The sequence below is a fragment of the Oryctolagus cuniculus genome, chromosome 20, assembly GCF_051225735.1.
Source record: "Oryctolagus cuniculus isolate XC-2025 breed Fujian yellow rabbit chromosome 20, ASM5122573v1, whole genome shotgun sequence".
NCBI classification, from domain to species: Eukaryota; Metazoa; Chordata; class Mammalia; order Lagomorpha; family Leporidae; genus Oryctolagus; species Oryctolagus cuniculus.
The window spans coordinates 43,041,432-43,065,439 of NC_142886.1; the positions used below are offsets into that span (position 1 = coordinate 43,041,432).

The window sequence follows — 24,008 nt, forward strand, 5'->3', positions numbered from 1 at the left end:
TTTGTGTTGTTATGGTCCTTGGATCATTTATTTGTGTGGGTATATTTCTGGCCTGTCTTCTGTTTCATCGATCTGTAAATCTGTGTGACAACAAAATTGTATTAGATACTTTCTTTTTATTGTTTTGAACTCAGGCAGTTTAAATATCTTAACTTTGGCCTTTTTCTTTGATAATCTGGGCTATTTTAGGTTCTTTGCATTTCCATATAAATTTTAGCATCAATTTTCAATTTTTGCTGAAAACAATCCTGCTGGGATTTTTATCTGTATTGTGTTAAATCTTAGTTCCTATTTTAAAGAATAAACATGTTAATAATACTCCATTTTTCAATTTATGAATTTGGTATATCTCTCCGTGATTTATGCCTTTTAAACTTTCTCCCAGGAATGCTCTTTACTTTTCAGTGCAGAATTCTTTCATTTCTCTTAATTAATTTGTAGGTGATGGATTTTTTTCATGTTTTTGTAAATGGTATTATTTTAAATTCCATTTTCTAATTGTTTATAGGTAGCATAAAGAAATCCAACGACATCTTGATCTTTTATTTCATGATTTGCTAAATCCAGTGAGTAAGTCTACTAGTTTGATGTTTAGTTTTGTTTTCTACATGGGCAATAGTGTCATCTGTGCTACATCTCCACTCTTTATTTATTGTTTTCTTTTTTCGTTTCACAGTCCAACCCCTTCAGAACAGGGCTGTTGAGTGTTTTGCAATGAAGGGACATCATTGCTTTATTCCTACCTTCAGGGAATATTTCACCATGAAGTGTAATGTTTGCTGTAGAAGTTTTCGATTATCCTTTATATGATTTTCAGAAAGTTTCATTTTATTTCCAATTGTCTTGGAGCTTTTATACTGAGAAAGTATTAAATGTTGTGAAATGCTGTGATAAACTAAAAGTAAAAAAAGACAAATGATTAAATTATGTTCTTTATATATTTTATTGCTTTCTGCCTTTGTCTTTGCTATTTTCTGCCTTTTACTTTGAGTTTAATTTTATCTTATTTCTCTTAGTTACTTGGGTGAAAGTTTAGATTATTGATTTTCAACATTAAACATTTAATATTTATCTGTTTAAGATTACTAATTTATCTCTAAGATCTACATTAGCTGCATACCACAAATTTTGATATGCCTTGCTTTTACTAGTATTAATTTTAAAATATTTAAGAATTTTCATTGCTGTATCTTCTTTTGCCTATGTTATTTTGGAGAGTGTTGTTTGGTTTCCAAATATTTGATTACTAATTATCTTTTTGTTTTGATTTCTTTTGTAATTCTATTGTGACTAATATATGTATTGCTTTTCTCCTTTAACACATTAGAGATGTTATTCCATTGTATCTGATTAGAAATTATATGTCATTCTAATTCTTTATGTATTTATTTGGAAGTCAGTATTAGAGAGAGAGAGAGGAGAGAGTGAGGTCTTCCATCTGCTAATTCATTTCCCACATCGTGACAACTGCCAGGGCTAAGCCAGGCCCCACGAGCTTTATCCAGGCCTCCCACTTCTGCTGCTTTTCCCAGGCCATTAGCAGGGACTTGGATCAGAAGTGGAGCAGCCAGGACTGGAACTGGTTCCCAAATGAGATGCTGGCATTGTAGGTGGCAGCTTTACCTACTATACCACAACCTTGGCCCCATGATTGTTATTGTTGTATCTCTGAATGTAGGGTGATACTTTTCTCTCCACCCTTTAAAAGTTTTCTCCTTATTTTTTATAATAGCAGTTGCTGTATGATCTGCTCAAGAGTAGTGGTCATTGTGTTTATTCTGCTTTGGGTTTACTGAGCTTCCTGAATCTGTGTTCTCATATTTTTCATCAGTTTTGGAAAACTCTGGTTGTAACCCTTTCCATATATTTATTTTATCTCCTTCTTTTTCTTCTCAAAAATTTTGATATTCTCATGAGGTGTCAGATAATTCATTTAAAATTATTCATCTATGCTGTAGTTTGGATTTATAGTAATTTTTTCAAGTTCACTTGACCCCCTTTTCCTGTGATGTCCAGTATTTTAAAAAAGTCCATCCAGTGAGTTATTTTCATAATTCTACTGTAGAATTTTCTTATAGTTCTTTAGTAGAGTTTTCATTTGCCATCATTATTTCCCTATATTCTTTAACACACTCAATGTATTTATTTTTGAATGTTAATTCCTAATCCCAAATGAATCTTAATCATCTGTATGTCTGCTCCTGTTTTCTCCTTAATTAGACTATAGCTGCATTTTATTTTCAAAAAACCTGTAGTTTTTATTGGTTATTGGCATTATTTCTCTGAAAAATATTGAATTTTATAACTTTTATTAGTTGGGATGAAGTTACTTAGGGATCACCTTCTGTCAAGGCTTAGTTTTACAATTTGTGAAGCCAGGTATATTTCTGTTTTGATTTTAATCCTAGTATATAACTATCATTCCTATATTCAAAAGTTGTGATCCATAGTGAAATCAGTACATAGTGGAGATTTGTAACACTAAAGATTAGAAAGAAGGAAGATCTAAAGTTCAGTAATATAAGCTTTCCCATTAGGAAACCAGACACATGAGTGGGACTTGGAATGGAATTGCATTGAATAAGTAGTTTAATTTGAGAAGAACTGACATATTAACAATATTAAGATTTGTGATCCATCAGCATGATGTATCTATCTATCTATTTAGGTCTTCTTTAATTTCTCTTTGCAATGTTTGCTAGTTGTCAGTGTACACATCTCGTAGATACTTTGTTAAAGGTATTCCTAAATATTTTATATTCTATTTTAAAAATAACTACTACTCTATTTTTATTGATGCCTTATAATATAGAAATATTGATTGATGTTGACTTTAATTAATTGTATGTTGATTTTATATCTTGCAAGCTTCATGTATCCATTTATTAGTTTTATGTAAGTTTTTGAATATTTCTGTGTACATGATTATGCTCTCTGCACATACAGATTATTTAAGCATTTCTTCCTGCTTTCTAATTTGTCTGCTTTCCTCTCTCTCTTCCTTCTCCCTCCTCCTCTCTTCATCTCTCCTCCCTTTCCCACCTTCTTTTTTCGTTGCACTGCCTCATATCTCCAGTTCAGTGTTGAGTAGATGTGCAAAAGAAAAAGGCTTTTCCCAGTTTGTGGGATAAAATATTCAGTGTTTCACCATTAAATATTATATTAGCTATAAGTTTTTCATAAATGCTTTTTATGGGTCAGATTGAGGAAGGTCCTGTCAATTCTTAATTTGCTGAGAATTTTAATCATGAATGACTGTTAACTTTGGGCAAATGCACTTTCTTCTTCTATAAATATGATGTGTGTTTAGCCAACCTTGCATTCCTGGCATAAACTCCATGTTGTCATGCTGTATTATATGGGAAGATTTACTTTTCTAAGATATTGTTAAGATTTCTTGCTCCTATATTTATGAAGCATGTTGATCTAGGTTTTGTTTTGATTGCAGTGTCTTCAACTGGCTTTGTATACAGAGAACGCTGACCTCATGAAATGAGTTGGAAACTGTTTCTTCCTCTTCTGTTTTCTGAAACAGTTTATGTAGGATTTATTTCTTAAGTGTTTAACACAATTTAATGGTAAAGCTTTCTGGACTTGGGGCTTTCTTTCTTAGAACATTTTTCTAGTTTGTGTGAGAGAATGAGAGTAAGAGAAAGAAAGAGCAAGAGCGAAAGAGTGAGCTAGAGCAAGACAGAGTGCACTATCATTCACTGGTTCATTCTCCAAATACCCACAACACCTCGGGCCGATTCAAACCAAAGCCAGTTATCCAGGTCTCTCATATGGTGGTAGCAACTGAACTACTTGAGACATCATCTGGTGTTTCCCAGGGTGTGCATCAGCAGAAAGCTGATGTTGGGAACAGTTTTGGGATTCAAACCCAGGCCCTCCAATATGGGATGCAGGCATCCCAATCAATGGCTTAACTGCTGGGCCAAACGCCCACCGCATGACTCTGGGTTTTCTTTGTGGAAAGGTTAGATATTATGAATTTAATTTCTTTAATAGTTATGAGGTCACTTAAGTTTTAGAGTTTTTATTGAGTCAAACTTTGTAATCTGTGTTTTTTAGATGAATATGTATGTTTTATACAAGTTGTCAAATTTATTGGCATGTCTGCAGTGTCTGTGTAAATATCCTACCTTTCATTCCTGACATTTGTAATTTGCATATTCTCTATTTTCTACTTAATCAGCCTAGTAGAAGTCTTATCATTTTTATTGATGTTTCCAAAAAACTTTTTTTTATTTTATTGATTTTTCTGTTTTCAATTTCATTAATTTCTACTTCTGTCTTCATTATTTTCTCTTTTTTTAAAGATTTATTTATTTATTTATTTGAAAGTGAGAGTTACACAGAGAGAGAAGGAGAAGCAGAGAGAGAGAAAGAGAGAGAGAGAGAGAGAGGTCTTCCATCCCTGCTTCACTCCCCTTTTGGCCACAACAGCCAGAGCTGCACCAATCTGATTTCTAGTTTAATTCTATTTTCATCAGAGAATATACTGTTTGATGTAACTCCATCTAATTTTCTTGAAACTTATTTTTTTGGACTAGAATGTTTTCTACCTTAGTAAATTTAATAGGTGCATTTGAAAATAATGTGCACTGGGGCCGTCGCCGTGGCTCACTTGGCTAATCCTCTGCCTGAGGCACCGGCATCCCATATGGGCACGGGGTTCTAGTCCCAGCTGCTCCTCTTCCAGTCCAGCTCTCTGCTGTGGCCCAGGAAGGCAGTGGAGGATGGCCCAGGTGCTTGGGCCCTGCACCTGCATGGGAGACTAGGAGGAAACACCTGCCTCCTGGCTTTGGATCGGTGTAGTTCCGGCCATGGTGACCATCTGGGGAGTGAACCAACGGAAGGAAGATCTTCCTCTCTGTTTCTCTCTCTCACTGTCTAATTCTGCCTCTCAAATAAATAAATAAAATATTTTTTAAAAAAAGAAAATAATGTGCATTATACAGTAGTTGAATGGAGGGTTCTATCATCATCAACTAGGTAAATTTGTTTGAGAGGGTTGTTCTGTCTTCTTGTTTTATCAGTTACCAAGAGAGGATTGCTGAAGTTTACAATTGATCATATGCTTATTTTCCTTTATTTCAGTCAGTCTAATAGAAGCACACACATTTGTAATTGTTATACTTTCTTGGTGAATTGACCCTTTCACCTTTTTGGAATATCCTCCTCTTTTTCTGATAGTTATCTTTGTCCTAGAATCTTCTTGTCTAATATTTATATGGAAACTCCTATTTTTTGTGGTTAGTATTTGCATATTATAATTTTTCTGTTAACTTTTAACTTATATATTTCTTTTTATTTCAAATGTAGTTCTTATAAACAGCATAAAGTTGACCCATACTTTTGAAAAACAATTCTTATTTGACTTTTAGACCATTTACATGTATTATAATTATTTAGACCATTTAAGAGTTCATTTAAAGTCATTACTGATATGGTTGGGCTTCAATCTATCATCTTGTATTTATTTTCAAATATTTGAGATGCTTTCCCTTTGTTTGTCATTTTTGCCTTTAATAACATGTATTTTATAGTGCTAGAAATTTTCATATTTTTCCCATATATTCTTTGTTCCTTTTCTTTTGATACTTGTTTTCTTTTGGATTAATTTTTTTTGGTATCTTACTTTATCTCCATATTGGATTGTTAGCTTTACTTCTTTTACAAAATTGTTCTACGGTTTACAATATGCACCTTTAATTTAACAATCTACCTTCAAATAAAATACCAGTCTACATGTAATATAAGAGCCCTATATGTTTTCATTTGTTTCCACATCCTTTTTGTTCTTGTTATGAAACATTTTACACACATACACTTAACCTCATAGTGCATTGTTATTACATATGTTTTAAATAATCATTTTAACAGCACATTAATGAGAGGAATAAAGTCTTTGGCAGTTATGCTCCATATTTACCATGTTCAGTACCCTTAATGTGTGGCTCTGAGCTTTTATCTGGTATCGTTTTCTGTAGCCTGAAGGATATCCTTTAATATTCTTATTTGGAGCTCAGTTGGCAATAAATTCCAGGTTGACAGGTTTTTTTTTTTTTTCTCCTTTCAGCCAATTAAAGATGTTGTTCCACTGTCTTCTGGCTTGTATTGTCTCTGACAACAAGTCAGTGATCAGTCTCATGTTGTCCCTCTATAAGTAATGTGCCACTTTCACCCCTCTCCCTTTATCCCCCCCCCCCCCCCACGGGACTGCTTTTAAGGTTTCCTTGTTATCATTGGTTTCTATTAATTTGGTTATGTAAGTTTTGCTGTGATTTTCTTTGTTTTTGTCTTTTTTTTTATCTCTCACAGGATTCATTGAGCTTCTGTGGTTGATAGTTTTCATAAAAAATTAAAATTCTGAACATTGTTTCTTCAAATATTAAATATTCCCCCTTATTCTTCTTTTGTGCCTTTAATAACATGTATTTTATACTGCTAGAAATTTTCCCATAGGCCACTTGAGTTGTTTATTTTCTTCTAATGTTTATGTTTGGATAGTTTCTGTTGTTATGTCTTCTAATTCACTGATCTTTTCTTATGCATTGTCTAATCTGCTATTAAGCCCAGTAAGCAAATTTTTTATTTCAGATATTGCATTTTTCACTTATGGAAGTTCCATTTGGCTCTTTTATTATATCTTCCACCTCTGTCCTCTTATGTTCACGCTTACGCTTTCCTTTGAATGTATTTATAATAGCTGTTTTAATGTCGGTTTGCTAACTCTCGTTTTTAGTTTGCTAACTATCTTGTAACTTCTAAGTTTGTTTCTATTTATCAGTCCCCCCCCCCAGTCATACATAATATTTTTGTAATATTTTGTGGGTTGCTGGATTTCATGAATATTATATTATCCAGTGTCTGGATTTTGTTGTCTTCCGTTAAAGTGTGCTGAAGTTTATTTTGACAGTCAAGTTACTTGTGGATCAACCCTACCTTTTTGATGTTTGTTCTTTGTTAGGGTGAACCTATAGTAGCCTTTTCCATAACATTAGACTCAAAAGAGATCCTACTCAGATTGCTGGTGCTTTTTCTTTATTCTTTGACACTCTGCTCTGCAAATTTTTAACTATATTGCCTCTCTAAACTACAGCTTCTGTCCCCTGAACTCACCACAAGAGGCCTACCCTACTCATAGCTTAACTTTTTAATTTATTTATTTATTTTATTTATTTTTTTGACAGGCAGAGTGGACAGTGAGAGAGACAGAGAGAAAGGTCTTCCTTTTCCGTTGGTTCACCCTCCAATGGCCACCGCGGCCCGCGCACTGCGGCCAGTACACTGCGCTGATCCGAAGCCAGGAGCCAGGTGCTTCTCCTGGTCTCCCATGTGGGTGCAGGGCCCAGTGACTTGGGCCATCCTCCACTGCACTCCCAGGCCACAGCAGGGAGCTGGACTGGAAGAGGAGCAACCGGGACAGAATCTGGCGCTCCGACCAGGACTAGAACCCGGGGTGCTGGCACCACAGGGGGAGGATTAGCCTATTGATCTGCAGCACCGGCCATAGCTTAACTTTTGAAAATAGTTTTTTCATATGTACTTCTCAATTTTCTAGTTGGTTATGTTGGGAAGGCAAGTCTAATGCCAACTGCCTCATCATAGTTGGAAGCAGCATTCTTGTCTATTGTGTTTTTAATTTTTTGTTATTTTTGAGTAGAGACCTATCATGACTGTACTTACCACAAAATAAGATATGTAGATTGACCTTATATCAGAATCAATTATAGAGCTTTTCCTAATTACAAATAATTGCGCTTTATCTTCAGCAATTTTGATTCAGTAGACTTAACATGGATTTCAGACATTGTATTTTAAAAACCTTGATATCTGATTTCTGATACACAGTGAAAACTAGAATTCACTGGTTTAGTAGGTTAAATCTAGTATGGCTTTGATGACCTTAAGTGGCATATCCTACAACCAGTTCTTCCATTTAGTAAAAGTGTAGTGGAAAATGTGAGGAACAGGACTGGATATCTGTTCCTCCCAGTAAAAAGCATTGCTTTCTGATGGTCTTGATCAAGTGCTATGGCTGGTGCACATTCTAATTTGTTTGCGCCTATGCTAGCGGTTGTTACATATTTTGAATATAACTTCTGTCTATATGTGTCAAGAACTTCTCACTATTTATAAAGCAAACTGCAAGCACTCTCATACTATGCTAATTCAGAAATGGATAGCAGATTTCATTTTTGGTGCCAACTCTGTTTTGACTGGTGGTGACTGCTTGGATCATAGTGGTATTCCAAGGCCAGTTCTGGACTCAGCGTGAAGGAATGCCGTGGTGAATTAGTGATGTCTGTCGTGAGCTTGAGACTGAAGAAATGGAACACAGATCACACATATTTTCAATGCATGTACTGGCTCAAGGCAATCTTTTTTCTTTACATTTCTCTAATTGCAGAACATGTTTCTTTTCTTTATATTCTGTTGACTTTACCACATGTGGGAAACAAACCTTATGGATGTGGAATACTATACACAAACTATGTCTTCATTCATCTGTTACTTTACTCGTTCATTTGTCTGTCTAAAATATTATCAGTCTCATGTTATTAGAGAAGTGGTCTCTGACTTGTACATCTTGCCTTATTTTAAAATAAATAGACCTGTTGTATTTTTTTATTTTTAAATTTTAGTTATTTATTTTCACTTTATTTGAAAGGCAGAGAGACAGAGAGACAAAGAGAGATCTTCCATCTATTGGTTCACTCTCCAAATGCCCACAACAGCTGTGACTGGGCCAGGAGAAAGCCAGGAGCCTGGAACTCAGCCCAGCTATCCCGTGTTGTTAGCAGGGACCCAAGTACTTCGGCCGTTATCTGCTTCCTTCCAAGATGCACATTATCAGGAAGCTGGTTCAGGAACAGAGGACCCCGGTCTTGAGCCAGGAACTCTGATGTGGGACGCAGGCATCCCAAGAGGCATCTTAGCCACTGCACCAAAACCTTGCTCGTTATTTTATACTTCTTTTTTTTTTTGACAGGCAGAGTGGACAGTGAGAGAGAGAGACAGAGAAAAAGGTCTTCCTTTACCGTTGGTTCACCCTCCAATGGCTGCTGCGGCTGGTGCACTGCGGCCGGCACACCGCGCTGATCCGAAGCCAGGAGCCAGGTGCTTCTCCTGGTCTCCCATGTGCGTGCAGGGCTCAAGCACTTGGGCCATCCTCCACTGCACTCCTGGGCCACAGCAGAGAGCTGGCCTGGAAGAGGAGCAACTGGGACAAAATCCGACACCCTGACTGGGACTAGAACCCAGGGTGCCGGCGCCGCAGGCAGAGGATTAGCCTAGTGAGCCGCAGCGCCGGCCTATTTTGCACTTTTGATAGTCAGGGACTCTGTTAACTATATTTCCCTGAATTCCAGATGAGACACGAGTCTTATACAGCATGTAACAACAGGAGAGAAGATTGAATAGAACATTTTTAATATAGTTGAAGCATAATCTGTATCATTAATAATACATCTATTTGAATTATAATTGAATATTAACTAAGGAGAAGTGTCCGCTCATCTGCGAATTCTTGTATATTAGTCCAATCATTGTCCTACAAGATTAGTTGTCCTACTTTCAAGCATAGAAACCCATTCCTGTTTCTTTTTTTGTTTTTTAATGATGGGATATTGTTAGCTAAGTGCTCCAGTCTATAGATTCATCTAGATGGTGCTAATTACTGGTTGTTATTTTCACTGGCATATTCTGGGTAACTTGGTCCTTTCGCTCATTCTGTATGTTTGCTGAATTAAGGTATTGGGTACAGGTGACAGCACAGCAGCAGAGGTTCAGTGTGTGAGTCGCGTGTGTGAGAGAGGATGCTTCATCTGGGCCAAAGGCCGCATCTTTGTTGCCTTCACATGCGATAGGGTGGGGTGGGGAATGGAAGGTTGGAGGATTCATTCCCATTCGTTTCAGTTGTTATGAACTTGAAATGCTTCCTGTTGCCAAAAATAATGATATTTAACATAGTATATTATAGTGAAAAGCACAGTGCTGAGACCCGAGAGTTAGAGCTTCTGGTCCCAGACTGCCACTTACTAACTCTGAGACCACACCCAACTATTTAACCTTTTAAACTTTAACTTACTGTTATGTGAAATTAGATGAGTAGTCTTCTGTACCAATTTCTCACCCCAGAGTTGTTGCGGGAAGAAAGTGAAACCACAGTTGTAGAAACCTTTGAGCACTTATTAATGTCATGCTATTGTTTATATACCATTTTATACTGTATATGTCATCTTACAATGGCTTGTCCCTCTCCCTGGGAAAATGGATAGAGTTGTGATATGTTTGCCTAATTTTTAAATTTGTCGTAAACTTGTAAAAAAACATTATGATAGGAAGACTTCTGGTGAGCTATTTAGGAAAAAAAGAAACCTAGTGAAGCATCGACTGTGTGTGTACTGGGAGCATGAATGTTTTCAATGAGAAATATTCACCAGCTTTGCTTTGCTTTGCAGCTTGGAATCCCATCCACTGCCAGCACATTGAATGCCACAATGCAATTAACAAGCCAGCTGTGAAGGTACTGTGTCATTAGAGCCAGCTCCTTGTTGCTTTGTTAGTGGTCAAATAATTAGCAGCAAATTGCTGAATGAATGGAGTAGGGTTGCCTCCTAAAACTGAAGCCTGTGTTCTGCTGTCATCTCAAGAACCTCACATTCAGTTTGACAGTACTTGGGCAGATTGTGTCAAGGCAGAACAATGAATCACTGTTCTGTCTGTAGGTTTTGGGTATGAGTTCATTGCCAAGTGCTGTGTAGCACTAAGCTAATTATCCAAGGAATCCTGCTGAAACTCTTATATAGCCCTTAACTGGCTTCTATCTGAGCCAGTAAATGCAAGGAAATGTATTTCTCCCCTGTTTTCATTTATATGCTAGAAAATAAGAATGCCAAGTGTGTGACTATGCAAATTCAAGAGTTATAAGGCAACATTTTTTTATAAAATTCAGTCAACTCAAATCACACATGTGACAGAGCTGAAATGATTGAGCAGTTAGATAGCATATATGAGGAAAGCTACAGTAGAGTTAAAGGCATAGTGGTTTAGAGAGGTAAATTCACTTTCCTAACATCACAGTTAGTGGCAGAACTGGAGGGAGAACGGGCATCCTGGCTCTCAGCCTCATTTGCTTTCCTCTCTGTCAACTTGGCTATGTCCTCGGATGACCCTGAAGCTTGGAAGCTGAGTGTTAAGAAAAATAATTACATCTTTTTAACAAAATTGCTTATGGTGTATTTGTTAGATACAACATACTTGGCTGTATAGACATGTGTCTGGATTGCAAAAGCTAATTTTTGTATCTTAAAGTGTGGGCGTTGGCTGAATTTATTAGAGAACCCACTGTCATGGAGTTTGCTTCTTCTGTTTTGCACTTGATCTTAGCCAAAAGGCCGAGAAGGGATTCTTCTGTTCTGCACAGACTGTGCAGATTACCGAATAATAGAAAACAAATACTTTCACTTTATAGAAACAGTGTAGAAGAGGTAAAATTAGATCTTACAAATATAAAAAGGAAACAAAAGCATGTTTCATACACCAACAGTGGCAGAGGAGTACATTTTCATCTAGCTCTGTCATATGAGTAAAGAGCATCTTTATATGATTGTATTTAGTATCTGCTTTTAATGGAGGAAAACTGAATGCATCGTATTGAGAAAGCTCAGATGAGGGTGCCTTCCAATGCAAGTGTAGGCCTCTTCTGTTCTACTCTGTAGACTACTGAAGTAGGCACTGGGGCTTCAAAGGTACCTTTCTTGGATGTGAGGATGTTCGGAGCTAAACACAAGTGAGTTTGTGTGTTATTCCTGGAGTTCTGCTTGAGTCTTTACACCGAGGAGGTTTTCACTGTTCCCTCTTCCTGTGTCTCTGTGTCTTTCCTTCCCCTTATCACTCACCCAGACATCCAGAGGCCGGGGGTTCTCCTTGTTTGACTCCTCCAGTTAGTTTTCCCTGATTTTGTGTGAGGCTGCATTCTCAGGAGTCCCTTGACATCTTGGTTAGACACATTTTCCAGCTTCCCCCGACAGAAATCATCCTGAATTAGATTGGCCCCATCCTTCCTAGGCAAACAGTGCTAACCACTCCTGTGGGTTGTCCTCACATTTTCCCTAATAGGCAGTCCTCCAGGATAGACCAAACCATCTTATTTTCTGTCATTTAAAAAATAGAGTTGAAGTTCATGTAACATAAATGAACCATTTTCAAGCTAACAATTCGGTGGCATTTGGTGCATTCACAGTATTGACAGCCACAGCCTCTGTTCAGTCCCAGGACATTGTTATTGCTCCTAAAACTTCACTTTCCGAGCTCTGGCTTGCCTAAAGAGCTTCCTTTTTACTTTTACTCTACACTTTCTAGAATGACACCATTCTTTAATGATTAAAAAATCCTTATTTCTTTGAAAGGAAGAGTGACAGAAGGGAGAGACAGAAACAGAGATACACACGTGTGCACGTGCACACACACACACACACACACACAGAGATCTTCCATCTACTAGTTTGCTTTCCAAATGCTCACAATAGCCAGGGCTGGGCCAAGCTGAAGCCAGCAGCCACGAGCTCCATCTGAGTCTTCCGTGTGGATAGCAGGAACCCAAGTACCATTGCCTCCTAGTGGCACTCCTAGGTGCGTTAGCAGGCGTCTGGATTGGAAGCTGAGGTGGACTCTATCCCAGGCAATCTGATATGGGATACAGGCATCTGGAGTGATGGCTTAACCCACTGAACATGGCTGCTCCAAAGGCACCACTCTTGTTAATGCTGCCTGCAGTGGGGCTGTGTTGACACTACAACAGGTCTGGCTCAGTGCTGTTTTTCTTTACAAAATGAGTACTTTCAGGCCTACACCATCACCATCTGATATCAGACATGCAGATACTTACTAAGTAACATGAAAGGAAAAGGAAATTTATGGAATTGTATAGGACACAAACTTAGTTGAAAAATTACATATATGTATATTCACATTTATACACACAGTAAAAAATCACCAGTAATACTCATCAGAATATTCCCAGGATGGCATTGAGATGGAGGGCTAGTTAGTAAGCTTTTTGAATTGATTTTTTCCATTCTCCTAAGCCTCTACATTGGACATAGAGGGATCTTCAAAAAATTTTATGAAAAAATATTTATACTGAAAGAACTACTCATGAATTTTTTTGCATCAAAATAAACTCATCTGTTAATTCCAATTTCTCTATGAGCTCTTGGAAGTACCTTCATAGGTTGTATTTATAAACAGAAAAATAAACAGTTTTAATGTAAACCCAGAAATAAGCATGTTAATGTGAGCATGGGTGTAAACTGATCTCTTTAGAGTGGACTAGGACTAACTCGACAGCTACAAATCTAGCAGGTCACATCAGCAAAGTCCTGGAGCAGATCCCTGGTCAGCTAGCTCATCCCCAATGGCTCTTTATAGTTCCCACATCCTAGGAGATTTTCCTTTTGAGGTCAGTGACAGAGGTAGAGGGAGACATAAAGATAGTGAAGAGATAGGTAAAGAGAGAGTAAACAATGATCCCTTAGAAGGAGGTCTGCATCATGTACTTGGGGAACACTCAGGGTAACGAGTCAGTCATCAGCAGAAATCTGATATTTTTGTAGCAGTGCACTATACCACTAGGCACTTATGACTTGCCAAGTATAAAAGTTATGAGGCTTTTGTTGCAATAGGCTGCAAAGGAAGTGGTTTTGGGGCAAGAGCCGAGAGTTGCGATAGGATTAAAGGGGTAACTACATTGGAGCTTATAGTTTATGATATCATACTCTTCTTTTGGTTTGGCTTAGTTCGATTTGAGATTCACTTTATGAAATACTTTGGAGTCCTGATCATTACCTGAGAAGACTGGGGTTGGCAAACAGTGGCCCACAGCCAGGTCTAGCCTGCTGCTTGCTTTGGTGAATAAAATTTTACTGGAACCCAGCTACGCTCGTCTGCTTACGTATTACCTATGGCGGTGTTCATGCTATACACGCAGACGGTGTGCCCCACAAACCCGAACTGTCTGCTCTCTGGACACTCACAGGAAAAAGTGTGTCAGTCCCTGATCTAGCACACCACTGCGAGGAACGAAGGAAGGCACATAAGGCCTGCAGGGCCCTCAGCATCAGACGATCTATAATCTATAAATTTGGTGGTATAATTTTTAAAATTGTAGCAATTCTATCTCTTGTTTCCCCAGTTGTTGAAACTCCTTCTGGTTTTAACTTTGAATTACAGGCTGGCTGCGTTGTAAATTTGGGTCATTTCCCCCTTTCACATCAGTGAAGGCAGCAGAGAGGGTGAAGTCCCAGAAGTTCGTGTAGAAGCTTTAGGCGTGTGATGAAATAATCTCTTACAGCCTGCGTGGATTATTTCTTTGGAGTGACAGGAACAGAATCCAGAGTGACTTTGATAAATCATAGAAATTTAAACTGACACAAAGCCCAGAATGAAACTCGTCATGTGGGTGTTTTCTTCGCTTGATTTATTTGAAAGATCCTGATGATCAGCTGTAAAATTAACACTTTTCATCTCTGTGGCTTAGACTACTGAAAACAGTAATACACAACAAGGAACAGCAGGGGCCAACAAATTACAGGTCACATGTAGAAATAAAAAACACGTGAGCATGAAACTTTGGATGGTTGATTCAAAGAGGTGAGAGCAGAGCAGGAGAAGCGAAACCCTCCGTGTTAGAGTTAATGCCAGCTTTGATGTGTGTCTTAAGACGAGCATGTTGTTATCAGGTAGGGGTTTGAGATCTCAATGATGTATTTTCCTTTTCCTAAGGGGATTTCTATGTTTATTATCCATATAGCAAATTGAGTAGCCACTGGACAAAATGATTTTTTTTCTCTCTTTTAAAAAATTTTATTTATTTGAAAGGCAGGGGGTGGGGGATGGAGAGAGAGGGAGTGAGAGAGGATCTCCCATCTACTGGTTCACCCCTCAAATGCCTGCAATGGTTAGGGCTTGGCCAGGCTGAAGCAGGGAGTCAGGCGCTGAATCTGAGTCTCTCCTACATGAGAGGCAGGGACCCAACTACTTGAGCCATCACTGCTGCCTGCCAGGGTGCTCATTGGCAGGAAGCTGGAATTGGAAGCAGAGCTGAGACTTGAACCCGGGTACTGTGATATGGGACAGGGACATTCCAATCCAACTGCTAGGCCAAATGCTTAAGCCAATATAATGTTTTGTCTTTGTGAAATGAGGGTAGATTTCTTGACACCAGCTGCTACTTAAATTGTAAATAACAGGAGAAATGAAAAAACGACAGTGGACTTATCAGCCAGTGAAGGAAAAACAGTTATATGTTGAATGAGTTCTGCCAAAAATCTTTATTCCACTTTGCTTTTGACAGTGGATTTCCATTTATGCGTTTGTGTTTGTGGTACAGGGAATATGATCGCTGAGGCGCAGGAGGGTTCATTCTGTGTTTTTATGTGTTTCAGATGTGTATAGATCCTTCCCTGTCGGTAGCTTTGGGTGATAAACCACCTCCGTTATATCTCTGTGAAGAGTGCAGCGAGAGGATTGCGGGGTAGGTATCAGGTCCTTGAAAGAAAGGAAGTAGGGCAACAGTGCGAGGGTGAGAGAATCACCTGGACGTAATGGTTACATTGCCCAAGTTTCCCCCTAGTCTTTGTTTTTTAAAAGATTAATGTGTCTAACATTTAACTTTACAGATTAATGTGTCTGATATTTAAAGAATAGCAAACTTTTATTTGGAAAATTTCAGTTTTGAAATCTTTGGCTCTGCAGTATTTCTCTCCGTGTGACAAGAGAAAATGACTTCACTTAGTAAAGCAGCTCCAATTTTAAAACAACCCCATTAGAAACCCCACAAAGAAAAATAGATGTAAGGGAAAACTGTGGTTTCCAAACATGACATGCAGCTCAAGTGGGTTCTCTTTGCCTGCTGCTTTCACAGTCATGCTCAGCTTCGTACAGATCATGCAGTATTTTGGTTGGCATAATTAGCATCTGGAAAGTATCATTTAAAGATAACTGAATATGATGAAATGCCTATAATTTATAATTTAGCTGGAATGCATTACACATTTTAAAAGCTTATTGTGATTGTGCTCTTAATTATACGTCCTTTCTCTTGAAGGCTTTTCAGCAATAGTGTGGGACTTAAAAACATTCATGTGGAAGGATTACATTTCAGTGCAGCTCAAAAACGAGTTTTGTTTTTCTTTGTAGGGACCACAGCGAGTGGTTGATTGATGTTCTTCTGCCACAAGGTACGGTTTACTTCAGAAAGGCTGAATAATGAGTAATCATGACTAATGACATGGTTAATTCATCTCCTTTTGTACTACTTTATTTTACAAAGACGGTAATCAAAGCATTATATTCCCTGACTCTTCATTGATATGAAGCATTATATCATTGTCTTGTGTGTAATACACACATACACTTACTAATGAGGGAAGAAGATGAACTCTGTCAAAGCTAAGGTTAGATATTGCGATTAGAATTCCCGCTGACGGAAGCCCGGCTGAATTACGTGGAAAGGGATTTTCTGTACACGTCACAGATGTTGCCGATGTTATGTGCCCGGCCAGATCAGACAGGGAATGAGGGGCATCAGCGTCAGTAGGAAGAGAACTGGATGAAGGGCCTGTCCCTGCCAACATTATTGTGGCTCTGGATTTTGGGGGAAAATAATTTAATTGCTCTGAGAGTCAGTCTTCGCATCAGTAAAGTGGGGTTAAATTAAAAGTAACCCATCTGAATGGGGAGACAAGATCTGTGATGATTCTTATGCTTGTTAGAGTTCTAGAAGCCACCCCTAAAAGTTGGTGGGCGCAGACAGCATCCCAGTGCACACAGGAGAAGTGGGTATTCCAAACACCTAACTGGAAGGGGGCTGAGTGACAAGGAAGAGTACTCAGGGGAGCAGGGAAAGTTGAAAGGCGAAAAAAAGCTGAAGGTGTACTGAATCCACAGCGGCGACAGAGGGAAACTGACTCAGCTGAAGAGAAAGATCCATCTGAAAAGTCCATCTAAAAGGAAATGCAAGAATCTTATATTAATTAAACTGTGTGAATATTTTTAACTTGAGCCTTTTGTTTTATGAAAAGTACATCATTTTTTTGTAGTATGTATAACTTTGAATATGAGGTCATCCCAACCTTAACAGAAATGTTAATTTAGTGAGTGCTTGCAGGCTGTGAAATGGAGCAATAGCATCAGCCTCTATGTCCTTCAAATGGGCATTTTGAAAATTTATATAAGAACATCTGGAAATATTTGTATGGGTAAAGATAACTTTTTTCTTTAAATTAGGCCACTTTGTCATTGAACTGCCAGTGCTCTATGGTAAAACTCATAGTCATGATCTAAAATGCATTTTAAATATCAGATGTATTGTTGAATTCTGGTCATCATCTTCAGGTGATAATCATCTTTGGAAGAAAATTGATAATAACTTTTCATTACTCACCTGTGAATGTGACACTAAGTTCAGGTTTTTGAAGAAAAACTCTAGAACACAAAACTGTTAAGTAACCATTAATTGTACAAAACCAGTTTTAAAACTGAGTTGTAAATTTCATTAACTTCGTACTACTGATTCATACTTTCTAGAAGGATTTGTGACAGCTTTACTTTTGGTCTTTCACACAGATGGTAACAATTTATTCCATATTCTTTATTTATTCTATAAATAAAATGTCAGTCCACTTTTTTGCACAATTAACTATTTCAGGGGAACATTACTAGATTCTTAGAAAAATTATTTTCAAGTATTCTCAAGCATCAATTTTTATAGAAATAATTGATGTGCCCAGTAAACAGAATTCTTATCTATTCATTAGAGTCAACTCCACATGTAGGTGGTAGTGTGACAGCCTTGCTCCAACTGGTCTACCTGTAGGTTTGAAAACTGCTTTTACTTAACTAACAGTGAATCCCACCAGTGAAGACATAAATACATTGATGGTTCTGGTTTACATAGTCCAAGTGAGTCAGGTTTTCTTTAGTGTTGATTGGTAAGTCAGAGCCTGGTGACACTCTGGGTCTACCCTGTCAGCCCAGTGCCACAGAACAATGGGGAAGACAGCAAATGGCGACTCTTAGGACGCAGCTCTCTGTTTGCCTCTACCAGTGATAGCCTGTGTGGTTTCTGAGGAGCTCATCCAACCACACTGGCCCTCAATTTTTCCATCTGTAAAATGGGGAGATCAGATTAAAATTGTTTAGCTTCAGCATAATCTGATTTCTAAGGCATAGGTGAGAAGGTTGAATTACTTTTGAGAATAGGTGATGTAGATGCAGCGTGCCGGTGTTTTTAACCCCATTAAAGGTAAACCACACTGATGCCCAGATAGAAAAAAAGATATATTTCATGCTTTCTGGAGGAAGCAGAAGCCAACAAAAATAGATGGCAATTTATGAGATAAGTCAAAAGCTGTTTTGGCCAAGTCTAGAGGTTGTGCTACTAAGATTGCTTTTGTATTCTCCTTCCTGGATGCCCTAATTTAAAACGGGCTCTCTTTCTCTGTTGATATTTTATGTACCTTCCCCTTACAGCTGAAATATCGGCTATATGTCAGAAAAAGGTAAGAGCTGGCCATCTGTATGGTGGGGCATGATTTGCTGTGTTTGTGTGTAAATCCACTCGTTGACATCTGCCTCATTTCTGCACCCTGGTTTCCCAGTGTGTACATGTCACCCTGTTTGTGAAGGGGGAAAGGACATAATTTAGCATGCAAGGTTGCTATGTCCAGATAGTTCTATTTCCATCTCTGCTTTTGCTCACCCATCCTGTGCACAGTGTTTTTGTTAAGTAATTTGAAATAAAAGCATATGTGTAATTCTGGGACAGGTGTCTAATTAAAAAAAGCTTTGAATGATACTGCAAGTCCTAGGACTTAGTTTTAGTAAAGGATTTATTTTGTGTGCTGGAAATATTTATTGTTTTGAAGAAGAATGCAAATAGTCCAATTTATATGTGTCATATAACATGACTCTTTATGGTAAACATTCAATTATGTTGAACAATATATCCAGCTAAAGGTTCCTCCTCTAAAATTTCCCTTACCCATACTTCATAACAGTTTCTCTAAGCCACTTACATCAGCTCTTACTGTTTCAGCAGTTGGAACATAAAGAAAGGTGCTGGGGTGTTATATAAAAAGCTTTGACTAGTTGGTTGAGATGCTTGGATTCTGGGTAGCTCTGTTCCCTCCTAACCATGTGGACTTTGTGCAAGTCCCCTAAGCTTCTTGGCAGATTGATCATGAGTAGGTACATTTGGAGGGCTGTCTCACTTATTGCTGCATAACAAACTGTCCTAAACTGTAGTGACTAATAATGACCAGTTACTCTGATAAGCCCCTCTAGGCTCACTCACGTATGACAGTCAGTGGGTAATCAGGCTGCGGACTGGCTGGCTCTGGCTGGCCTCGTTTCCTTGGAATTGTTGGGATGACTGGGATGTCTGGGCCTCCCTCTTTCCAGGAAGTGTCTTATCCTGGAGGCTAGGCTGGGCTTCTTCACGAGGCAGCAAGTTCAAGTTCACAAGCAGCCGTGGTTGGCATGGTGGGAGAGGAAATCGCAAGATCCCTTGAAACAGAGGCTCAGAAGCCACACAATGACATTTCCGTGGCATTGCATTGGTTAAAGCAAGTCCCAAAGCCAACCCGGATTCAAAGAGGGGGAAATGGGATCCTTCAGATTATACAAGGAGTGGCAAGAACGTTGTGGTTACATTTAGTCTACCACAATATAACCCCAGACATAATTATTTATATTCTTTTTTTTTAAAAAATATTTTACTTATTTAAAAGGCATAGTTACAGAGAGAGAGAGAGAGAGAGAAAGGGAGAGAGGGAGAGAGGGAGAGAGAGATGCATCCACTGGTTCATTCCTCAGATGTCCACAACGGTCAGGCCTGGACCAGGCCACAGCCAGGAGCCAGGAGCTTCATCCAGGTCTCCCACACGGGTGCAGGAGCCCAAGCACTTGGACCATCCTCTGTTGCTTTCCCGGGTGCATTAGCAGGGAGCTGGAACAGAAGTGGAACAGCTGGGACTTGAACGGGCACCCATGTGGGATGCCAGCATTGCAGGCAGCAGCCCAACCCTCTAAGCCACAACACGGGCCCAAGTTATTTATATTCTTATCATATGCAAAATATGTTCAGCACCTTATAAACCGCCCCCCCAAATATTATTGATTTTTGGCTTCAGACTTAAAGTTCAGTGTCTCATGATTTGAATCCGGTATGGTCACTGATGGGACTCTTTGGTTATTAAGTCTGTTAACTTAGGGAACTAACAGGGAGAGTTGCCTGCTCTCTACATACATAGACACAGTGCTGAAACAGGGACAGGGTAACAGCAATAAAGCTGTGTTCAAAGAGGAAGAGGAAGTAGAGGATAGCCACTGGTCTATAAGCAGCTGCAGCCGTGAACATGCCAACAGTTCCTCTGTCTCCGGCAAGTGTGTTTTCAGTGAGATCTGGTTTTGCTCTAGCTCCCTAATTCATTCTTGCCTTCCTGGGCTCTTGGCTCTGCACTTTAAGATACCTTCATCTTCAATAAGAAATGGCCCATGTTGCAGCCGAGTGACTCTCCCAGTCTGTGTCCTCCACGCAGAAGTTGAGGGTCCCACAGAACTTTTCATTTTGAGTGGTGTCCCTTCACTTTGCTTTCAGTTGGCAGTGCCTGGTATGTCTTTCCTAAAAACTTCATGGAAATCTGGTGAATCTTGTTGGGGTTCTGTGTTCCCAGAGTCATAGCTGTCATTTTTGGGACAATCATTGCTGTGTCTGCTCTAAAAGCATGAGAAGCACTGTTCCAGCTGCGAGGCTCAGCAGAGAGGCACTGCCCTGTGTCTTTCTGAAGTCTTACCAAGGGATCTTGCAGTCATGCGGCATGCTCTTGAGCTCATCCTTATTCTTTTTTTTTTTTTTTTTTTTTTGACAGGCAGAGTGGACAGTGAGAGAGAGAGAGAGACAGAGAGAAAGGTCTTCCTTTGCCGTTGGTTCACCCTCCAATGGCCGCTGCGGCCGGTGCACCGCGCTGATCCGATGGCAGGAGCCAGGTGCTTCTCCTGGTCTCCCATGGGGTGCAGGGCCCAAGTACTTGGGCCATCCTCCACTGCACTCCCGGGCCACAGCAGAGAGCTGGCCTGGAAGAGGGGCAACTGGGACAGAATCCGGCGCCCCGACCGGGACTAGAACCCAGTGTGCCGGTGCCGCAAGGTGGAGGATTAGCCTAGTGAGCCGCGGCGCCGGCCTCATCCTTATTCTGAGGCCATTCTTACTTTGAGAACTTTTTCAAAGCTTGAGCAGCTGGGATGTGAAGCCATTTTATTTCCTAAATCAGCATGTCCTGGCTTTAGTGGCATTCAAGTGTTTCCTAACATATTTGAGACCCAGAGTAGCTTTTTTAAAAAAGATTTATTTATTTGTTTAAAAGGCAGAGTTACAGAGAGGCAGAGAAAGAGAAACAGAGAGAGAGGTCTTCCATCCGCTGGTTCACTCCCCAGATGGCTGCAATGGCTGGAGCTGTGCCGATCTGAAGCCAGGAGCCAGGAGCTTCTTCCGGGTCTTCCACACAGGTGCAGGGGCCCAAGGGCTTGGGCCATCTTCTACTGCTTTCCCAGGCCACAGCAGAGAGCTGGATTGGAAGAAGAGCAGCCAGGACTTGAACTGGCACCCATGTGGGATGCCAGCACTGCAGACATTGGCTTTACCCCCAATGCCACGGTGCCAGCCCTAACTAGTTTGTTTTTAAATACTTTTCTGCTTCATTTGACAAAGTTATTTTTACTAATAAGCCTCAACTTAGCACATTTTAATTTTTTTTAAAGATTTATTTATTTATTTGAAAGAGTTCTACAAAGACAGGGAGGGAGGAAAGGTGGGAGGATGGGAAGAGGGGGGGAGAGAGAGAGAGAGAGAGAGAGAAAGAGAAAGAGAATTTTCCATCCTCTGGTTCAGTCCCCAAATGGCTGCAATGGCTAGGGCTAGGCCAAGCCAAAGCCAGGAGATAGGAGATTCTTCCAGATCTCCCAAGTGGGTTCAGGAGCCCAAGCACTTGGGCCATCTTCTGCTGCTTTCTGGAGTGCATTAGCAATGAGCTGGATCAGAAGTGGAGCAGCCGGGTCTTGAACTGGCATGCGGGTGGCTGGCATCTCAGGAGGTAGCTTTACCTGCTATGCCACAATGCCAGTTCAATGTTTTTATTGCTTATCATGTAATAAACACTATATTTTATATGAAAACCAATTAGGAGAACCTTTATTAAGTTCATATTAGTGCAGAACTGTTTGATCTTGCTCTAGGCACAGTTTGTTTAAACCTCTTTCGGAACTGCATGTTTCTACACTTGAATGGTAGACTTGAAATAAGCAATGATAGAATCATGATTGAATGATAAGCAGACAGACTTTGATTTATTGAATTTCTGTCACTCTGTGAGAATATTTGGAGTTATAGATATTCCTCAACCTGGAGTCCATTCCAAGTTGAAAATATCATCAATTAAAAATCCATTTAATATACCTAATGTACCAAACAGCATAGCTTAACCTCATCTGCCTTCCACATGCTAGGAACACCTTTATTAGCCTACAGTCTCAAACTCTTCTAACACAAAGCCTACTTTGTAATAATGTGATGAGTATCTCATAATGTTGAATACTGTCCTGAAAGTGAAAAACAGAATGGTTGTATGGGTACATTTCTGCACTGTAGTAGATTAAAAAAACATAGTAAGTCAAGGACCATCTGTATTTATTTGTGTTTAAGATTCAAAGCAGTGAAATAGAGTGGCTGGTGTGAACATTTGAAAATCCAGTGCTAGCTGGACCTAAGTCTAAGAGAAAGCTCCCAAGTTTACTATGCAAATGAATGCTGAGCCCACATGGGTTGAAGACTTCAAATATCTTCTTAAAACTTAGTTGGAGTTGCAGCAGTTGTCCAGAACTTTGATCAACCAAATATTATTTTGGGGAGAAGTATTTTATTGCTGATATTGTTTAGAATCAATGGCTCATGATAATAAAGCAGGTGGATATTCCAGGTACCATCATATGCAGTATAGCCAGATGCAACATTAGAAATTACTCAAAATGTACAGGCATCAAACAACACCATTTAATTGTGTTTACAGAGTCTATGGGTCAGAGACTGGACAGGGCACAGTGGAGATGACTTGTCTTTGCTTGATGTTTGGGACCTCATTTGGGAAGATTTGAATAGCTTGGGGCCAGAATTATCTAGAGGCTTCTAGGTCATGTGTTTGGGCTCTGGATCGGGGTGACTTGGAGATACAGTGAGCCAGTGCTGTTTATTGGAGGCTGTCTCTGTAACATGACCTTTCTCGTGGCTTCGGGGCAGAGTTCCAGGCAGAGCATCCAGATGAAGAAGCTTCCAAAGAGAGAACTTTCCAGGACAGCCAGGTGGAAGCTCACGTCCCTTTACAACCTGCTCTCGGGAGTTGTGTCAGAATCAGTGCTGCCAAACTCCTTTGGTCGAAGCAGCCACAGTCTATTCAAATCCAGGGTGAAGGTAGTGAACCCCATTTCTTGATGAGAGAGGTATTGAGGACACGGCTCTGGTTACAGTTGTTTACATTCTTCCCAAATAGTCTAGGTCTTCTCATCTAAATGGGATTCAGGGGTGGATGAAGCTCTTTGCATTTGGTCCCTTGGGAATGCTTTCTCTTGCTGTGAAAAACTGAAAGAGACAGAACACAAGGCTGATTCAGGGACAGGCTCTCTGCTGTGGACATTCTAATGTGAAAAAGGAGAGAGGAGGAGGCACACAATGTGTGGTCCATAGCAATTCTGAAATGCAGCAGGGTGCATGCCACCAGTTCCGTAGGAATCAGCCCAGTTTCCTACGGGGTGGGGTGATCTCTTTGGTTCTTGGTTCCACCCTTCTGGGAGCTGCCCATTTTTTCTTTTCCATAAAAAGTGACTGTTGTTTGCAGCTAAGTAGTTTTATCACCGAGCATCTTTTAAAAAATTATGTATTTATTTGA

The 24,008-nt window shown here is 39.5% G+C and overlaps 1 protein-coding gene across 9 annotated transcripts in view; it reads left to right on the top strand.

Annotated features, from left to right (window-relative positions):
* Nucleotides 1–24,008, top strand: part of UNC79 (unc-79 subunit of NALCN channel complex) — a 264,184-nt gene that overhangs the window by 85,080 nt on the left and 155,096 nt on the right. For all 9 annotated transcript variants that reach the window (XM_089322569.1, XM_089322574.1, XM_089322572.1 and 6 more), the window contains exons 8-11: nt 10,470–10,534; nt 15,456–15,544; nt 16,210–16,250; nt 18,544–18,572. In XM_089322569.1, coding sequence (XP_089178695.1) covers nt 10,470–10,534; nt 15,456–15,544; nt 16,210–16,250; nt 18,544–18,572 — 224 coding nt within the window. The remainder of the gene's footprint in view (nt 1–10,469; nt 10,535–15,455; nt 15,545–16,209; nt 16,251–18,543; nt 18,573–24,008) is intronic.